General features: G+C 42.1%; 1 protein-coding gene across 2 annotated transcripts; it reads right to left on the reverse strand.

Annotated features, from left to right (window-relative positions):
* Positions 1–368: 368 nt before the first annotated feature.
* On the reverse strand, positions 369–6,120 carry LOC109780359 (sodium/hydrogen exchanger 1). Of its 2 annotated transcripts, none has more exons than XM_020338951.4 (15): positions 5,829–6,120; positions 5,259–5,480; positions 5,042–5,160; positions 4,189–4,286; positions 3,550–3,609; positions 3,391–3,437; positions 3,115–3,309; positions 2,883–2,929; positions 2,690–2,756; positions 2,420–2,520; positions 2,212–2,313; positions 1,658–1,796; positions 1,492–1,554; positions 1,269–1,352; positions 369–979 (listed from the first exon to the last, which is right to left on the reverse strand). In XM_020338951.4, exons 2-15 carry the CDS (start codon positions 5,430–5,432, stop codon positions 635–637), a joined length of 1,641 nt encoding a protein of 546 aa, XP_020194540.1. In that variant the 5' UTR covers positions 5,433–5,480; positions 5,829–6,120; the 3' UTR covers positions 369–634. The 2 variants fall into 2 exon arrangements, with proteins under 2 accessions (XP_020194540.1, XP_040255070.1); XM_040399136.3 differs by lacking the exon at positions 5,829–6,120 and adding an exon at positions 5,588–5,766.
* Positions 6,121–7,295: the final 1,175 nt, after the last annotated feature.

Here is a 7,295-nt window from a genome sequence, read left to right on the forward strand (position 1 = left end):
CAAACGAGTACATCTCTCCCTCACTCTCTCTTCCTGCCTATCCTCGATTTCTCCAAGCTCCTTCTATTCCCCAATTACTAGTGTGACCGGTACTAATGAGCAACAAGAGAGCTAGGTTCATGACATGGTAACCTATCAGGTACAAATCAAAAACAATTTTTGTTCACTCGCCAAATCAACATTCAAAATTTCCCCCGAAAAATGTACATTGATCATGAACTTTTCCGATGAGTGCATCTCTCCCTCTGACTCTCTCTTCCTGCCTATCCTCGATTTCTCCAAGCTCCTTCTATTCCCCAATTACTAGTGTAATCTGTACCCTATATCCAAAGTAAAAAAATATCTATTACCTCAGACAAGTAAGGGAGTAGTTATCCACCTGATTTCCTTTTATACATGAATGCTAATATCCAGCACCTGATTGTTCTGTCTGAACAAGAACGAAATTAATTTACAGATTAATTGTACATCTTGAATGGCTCCCAAAACTCTACACAGCGTACATGGTCCTGTAGAAACTATCTGCACAATATACACCAACAAATAGCGATAATACACCGAAAGAATCCCAAGAGCAAAACTGAGTGATATCTGAGCATTTACAGAAATACACTTGCACCTTCTGGGCTGCAACTTAACTACGGTCTTCTGCCTCCGTCACAGTGCCCAACAAGCCAGGCCCATGGACGCTCCTCTCTATGGGTGAACCAGGCACAAATGGGACGAAGCCTCTTCCCCCAAACATTGGGCGCATGAACTTATCATCGAACTTGCGCCATACACGATGAACCGAGCGAGTTGGCATGGTGAGAAGATACTGAAGGTTTGTTTGGGGGGTGAGCTGGCCTACATCGAAGTCCGATCCCAACAAGCTCGCTGTAAGTGGGTCTAGGAATGACTGGCTTGAGATATCAGCTGCGGTGCCAGGTCTTGGTGGGATGAGGAGATTAATCAGAGGCTTAGTCAGCAAGCCGAAAACCTGGATCAAGTATATAATCAAAAGGAAAGTCATTTCCTTTTTTCTTTGAGGAAAGTAAAATAGTATTGATATCAACAAGACGCTTTGTATGACAGCTGTATTAGCGATTGACCTCTCAACCAATTTATAAGTTTTTCTATACAAGGAAACAAGCAGCATTATGATGTCTGAAGAAACCATAACATAAACTTTAGTGTGTATTTTGTTGATGAATAACTAAAAAAAATCCATGCTGGCCATAAGATAGCCATTGAATAATGATGAAGGCAGTAAGGTATAGTAGTCTTACCATTGTGCTGAACAGAACAACAATGATTGTGCTTGTGATCATGACAGCATTAACTCGCACGGCAGTATGACCAGATGTTGTAAACTGCAAAGATTTACGAAAGAGTGTTTCATATCAGAACCTCTATATACTCAAGATGGCTTACCAACACATCATGTACTAGTCCCAAATCAATTCATTAGAGATAACTGTTCAGTTCATATTTGTTAATGTCAAACATCACCTTGTTATAAGCAAGTGCAATTGAAACTGCTCCTCTCATGAGACCTGCCCACCATATGATTACCTAGAGAAAAACACCAGCAAAGTTAGCTCCCTCTATGAAGGAGCAGAATGACTGAAGCACAAAAATAGATTAAAAAATCAGTAAAAAAATGATAAATACTAACCTGTTGGTTGAAGGAAATCTTTGGATGTGACTCTTTTTTACTTAAGTTGGATAGAAAAGATAAAGGGAATACGAATGCTGCTCTTCCAACCATAACCAAACCCAATATAACAGCGCTTAAAGCAATTGGTTTCTTAGGACTGCATTAAGGAAACGAAGCTTAAATTAGTTTGGGAAAGAGTTACAAAAAAGTATAGGCAAGACATCCAAGGCAGCTGATGGTGTGGCCCCATACTCAGCAGTGTCCACACGTTGCCGAATAACAACAAATAGAAGCATTAAGGAGCTGTTTCTTTGCAGAATTTTCCAAAGAAAAAACAACATCAAGTTTCATCATCGCTGGCAGATGTAAGTCCACCAGAATACATTAGTCCTGCACTGCCAGACCCATCGGTCTGAATGGAAGCAAAGGTAATTGCTGGATGATGCATAAGTGCTCCAGATATCTGGAGTAACCATGTAAATCTGCAGATTACTATTTACTATTATATGCCTTGTATGTTGATTTATACAGTTCTTACAGTAAGATAATTATTCATGGACAGCAAAAGGTACCTGCTACTAGCTAATTTCCATTTATCAATGTCCAATGCATCCATCCCGACATAGAGAAAAAGAAAAATCTCAGCAATGAATGATAAAGTTGCGAAAGTATGCCTGCAACATGAATAAAAGAATGTCAGCGAGGTGGTATACTTTTTGCAAATGGACAAAGGAGTCACAATGGCTGCAAGCAAAAGCTAGTTAGCAGCTCAATACATACTTCGTAGTAACCCTTGAGCTTTCTGTGACATTATGCCAAGTGTAATGTGACATTACTATTCCACAGAAGAACACGGTTAGAATGCCACTCAGATCCAGCAGCTGAAATACAACAAAGGATCTGTAAGCTGCTAAAAAGAGGAACTAAGGCAGCAAACAAACGGACATAAATAAATATAGTACCAATATCAAATGATAACTGATTTCTTCGCAAATATTTTAAATTAAAAGAGTTGTTTAATTTGAACTTATTATATTCATCGGCACCCACCATTGACAGCATATATGAAAGGTATGCCATGAGTATCATGATAGCAACTTCTCTGTCAGTTGAGTGTCTGCGCATAACACCACAAGCATGTCACAATAGTTTTCAAGTCTAAAGTAATTCACAGTGTAAGTAGTATGATCAAATAAATTGCTCCAAGGAATGAAAAAACCACATAAAAGAGCTCTGTACAGACCTTGCAAAACAAAGTTTCTTAATAATGTATGCACTAAGCAACCCAGCCTGCCAAAACAAGAGTGCGAATAGTCAGTCAACAAAGGCGTACTCAAATGAATCATCAGGACAGAATGCTCAGAGAAATGAAATGATTCTTTCTATGGTCTCCCAAAACCTACATCGCACAAATCCTAAAGCAATTCCTATTATTGATGGTGGTGTCACAACAGTGTAAGTAAAAGATTACTTACAGCTACTCCAAGAACGGTGCTGGTGAAGAATAGGTAGAGGAATTTTCCGATGAATTGTAGTAGAACGAAGACATCAAAATGATTAATATCAATGTTTTGAATTGCATTGAAGAGCACAACTGATGTAGCATCATTAACAACACCTTCACCAAAAACTAGACTATACAGTAGGGGTGCTTCATCCTGGTTAAGCACCTGCAAGCAAAAAATTTACAAACTAAATGGTCTGCTTTCTCACTTCATAACACAAAAATGGCAGATTGTTCAATGCAAAACCTGTAAGGTGCAAACAGAATCTGTTGCTGAGAAGATAGCCCCAATTGCTGCACATACGGGTTAAAAAATCAGCTAAAAGAAAGAGAAGATATCCAGTGGCATCCAAAGTCTAAACAGCAGCTTCACGCAAGTACGTAAGTAAAGTAAAAAGTAACCAACCAAGATAGTCCCCAAGCTCAAGTGGACCAACATCAAGTTTGCTGAACAATCCCATAGCACCTGATATGCCCATTAGAAAAAAAAACTATTAGCACCTGAGCAACTTATTGAAGCTTTAGGGATGCAATGAATGAGAAAACCATGTTCTAGATCAATTTCCTGTATGAAGATGACTCCCATAAATTCATGAGCATAAAATTGTGATTCTTCACTAGGTTTCAGGAACAATTCCTGATGGGTAAATAATTCAACGGATGGCAAATTATCAGGTCTGTTTAGCATATGCCTTAGGTTTAATTTGCATAGACGTTCAGATTTCCGCCCGTTTGAGATTACAGAAGTGCCTTGTCTTCTGACTCGAGTCCAATACCATGTCAGCCTTTCCCAGATTGTGAAGAATTGAATACTATTTAAATTTTAATCTGTGGATGGTGGCCATGCATCCACCACTCAAGGACTTGAAATACTAGCAGCGGCTCCCGAGACAAGCCAATTCTAAGAGGTACAACCTCTCATTCATTTGACGTAAAAATTTGTGACACCAACTAAACATACCAGTAATGCTGAGCTGCATTAACGAAAGTACAAACGTGAAACAAAAATTAACAGGCAAAATTATTTAATGATTTAGTAACTTACCAAACGTGATTATTACAAAGGATATCAATGTTCCAGCAGCACCAAATAAAATAATTGTCGCAAAGTTGCGGAAGAATTGCTTTTTCTTTACTTGAAACCTGATAGTTTGTGGAAATATTCACAATCATACAGTCAGAGCTAAAGACTTCAATCTTATGAAACATAAGTTACATAACTGCAGGCTAATACTGTGACCTTGGAGTGAAACTTTTGAGCAAGTACTGAGATACCTATGCAGCTTCATAGATATACGAAACACATAAAAATACCATGTCCATGTGATACAAAAGAAATGAAAGCAAGTGTGTTATACTTATACGGTTATACCTCGTTAACTAAAAACAGCCAAAATGACTGAATATACCCACATTTAGCAAGGGCAGTTGAACAAATGTGACTTGATTCACTCTAACTGTAAAGGGCCAGCAGGCCATTATACAACAACCTAGAAACCTAAACTATAAACCATAAATATGGGGAATAAAAAATGGTTTGCAACTTCGAGGGAAGCAGAGAGAAAATTAGTGGTTTAGCTGTAGTGTTAGGGTAACACCTCCGGACAAAAGGGAGTGGGTTGATAGTTGACTTATTGTTCATCTGATCCAAAAAATTAGTACTATTTTCCCTGGTTAATTATCACGCGCACACATGCTACCAGATAAGATATAACCTGCATTATTTGAAGAAAATCATAATATATAAACTTCGATGCATTTTTTGTACTAGTTATCGTGCACTGCACATTGTTCAAAAGATTAAAAAAAACTGAACTAAGGCACGTCAACAGATTTTCTTGCACAGAAAACAAAACAAATGCCTGAAGATAACTAGTTGAAGCACTCAATGAGCTCACCCGGCGTTAAAAATGATGGGCGGGAGCAAGTAGATGAAAAAAATATCCTCGCTGAAGATAAGGATCCGTGAATTCACCCCTTTGGTGCAGATCAAAATCACGCCACCAGTGATGAGCCCCTGCGATCGAGCAGCAAGCCAGGGAGAAAGACTCAGGATTGCCCTGCTGCTTATCCTCTGAGGCAAAACCACGAACACCTGGGGGGCAGGGGGCTCACCAGGACAAGCGCGGTGGTGGACTCATTGACCCAGCGGTTCCCCTCGAGCAGGTGGCCGAAGACAATGCAGCCGCAGAGCAGCGCGATGAAGATGTTGATGGCGACGATGGAGTCGTGGTCCGACACCGCCAGCCCGGTGTACTTGAGAGCGAGGGCTCCCAAATCGAGCGCCATGCCGGTCGCCACCTCGGCGGATCCCGGTCTTCCCCGGCCTCCGGCAGCCTGCAGCCAGCAGCCAAGAATTGTCAAAGCTGGGCAGATCCTAGCTACCTTCGCTTCTCCGCAGGAAGGATGGATCACTGGAAGCAAGCTGTGAGCCGCTCAATCACCAATCAAGAAACCAGAGGGGCGGCACAGTGATGAATCGCCAAGAAAGCAAGCAGCGCACTCAAGAAAGCAGAGGAACAGCAGTCTGAAGCTGCACACAACTTCTCACTTGGCAAGAAGAAGAGATAAGCACGAATCATGGGTATCAAATTCGATCAGGATCCATTGACCAATGATGGACAAGAACACTGTGCCGAGCCAGCGACACGACAAAAGGAACAAAGGCCGATGATGGGCACGCACCTGGACCGGACAACAGATTCAGCTGCCTAGCTATTCGCCTGTCCGCCGGGATCTGGAGGGAGGGTGGGGAGGAAGAAAGGGGAGAGAGAAGTCTGGATGCGGGGGCGAGCGAGCTTCGTCGGCCCGGTGGGCGGTTTTCGACGGAGACGTGAGGGACGGGGGCGGGGGGGGGGGGGGGGGGGGGGGGGGGGGTGGAGTGGAGACCCTCTTCCGTTCCCATCGCCATCTGGCCATGAGAGGGGCAGGAAAGCGAGACGGGAGGGGAGTGAATGAATTAACAAATCCGTCACGCGCCGCGCCCAACGGCCGGAACCTGCCTCCGGAAACGCACTCGAGAGGATGACCCGAGGGGCCGGACACAGCGGACCCGCCTGTATCACGCGGGGGTAGAGGTGACGTTGGTGGGAATAGCGCACGCGGGCGAATGGTGGGGGCGACGTGGCGCGTCTGGATGGGTGGACAACGTGGGGGAGACGGTTCGCTCTCTGACCTGTGGTGGTCCGCTGCTGCTGCTGCTGCTGCGGGCGGGGGCGGGCAGTGCTGTTGCTACCTGGGTGGATGGACTTGACGCCGCGATGTGTGGTGTTTTGTCTGGTAATATAACATGGCATGATTCTACTTCTGCTTGAAAAGTTTTTTTTTTTTGGGCCTGCTTGAACAGAACTAGCAAAAAAAGCCCGTGCGTTGCAACGGGAGAGAAAACATAACACATGCTCTTAACCCAACAACCATCACTCAAGACTACATCTCCTTTATTTTTGGGAGGCATCATATTTGTGTTGCCGCTTATCCTCCTTCTCACCCTCGCCGGCGATGGCCTCGGTGTTCACACAAAACAAAACAAAACGTGTTTGAATATGATTAATCCTAAGGCGCATCTCTCTCCCTCTCTCCTCCCTCCCCCCCCCCCCCTTTCTCTCTGTCTCTCGCTTTCTCTCGCTCTCACGATGAGAAAATCTGTTGTTTTCCCCTGCTACATTTTTCAGAGGTATGCATGTGTAGTTATCTATGTTTTCTTTTCCCTATATGGTTATAGTGGGGTGTTTATTTGCAATCCGGATCGCCGCCGGTACGAAAGAAAAACGGATCTTGCGCTATAAATTATAAGTTTGCTTACAAAACAATATTTAAAAAATATTTAACAGATAAAATTAACATCATATTTAGATTCCACACATTTTTCTAATAAATTTCATATATAATATGTTAAAATCGAAGTTACGGTTTAAAACATACAGATAATTTAGAAAATCATTTGTTTGATTTAAATATATTCCAAAATAATATTTAAAAATACTTAACAAGTAAAAATAATCTCATATTCATATTCTACCTATTTTTCTAATTAAATTTCATATATAACATGTTCAAATCGGAGTTACGGTTTAAAAGATATGGATGATTTAAAAAAGCATTTGTTTGACTTAAATATGATCCGCGGATGAATTACCTAAAACATCATGGGGG

This window comes from Aegilops tauschii, chromosome 1, assembly GCF_002575655.3.
Source record: "Aegilops tauschii subsp. strangulata cultivar AL8/78 chromosome 1, Aet v6.0, whole genome shotgun sequence".
Classification (NCBI taxonomy): Eukaryota; Viridiplantae; Streptophyta; class Magnoliopsida; order Poales; family Poaceae; genus Aegilops; species Aegilops tauschii.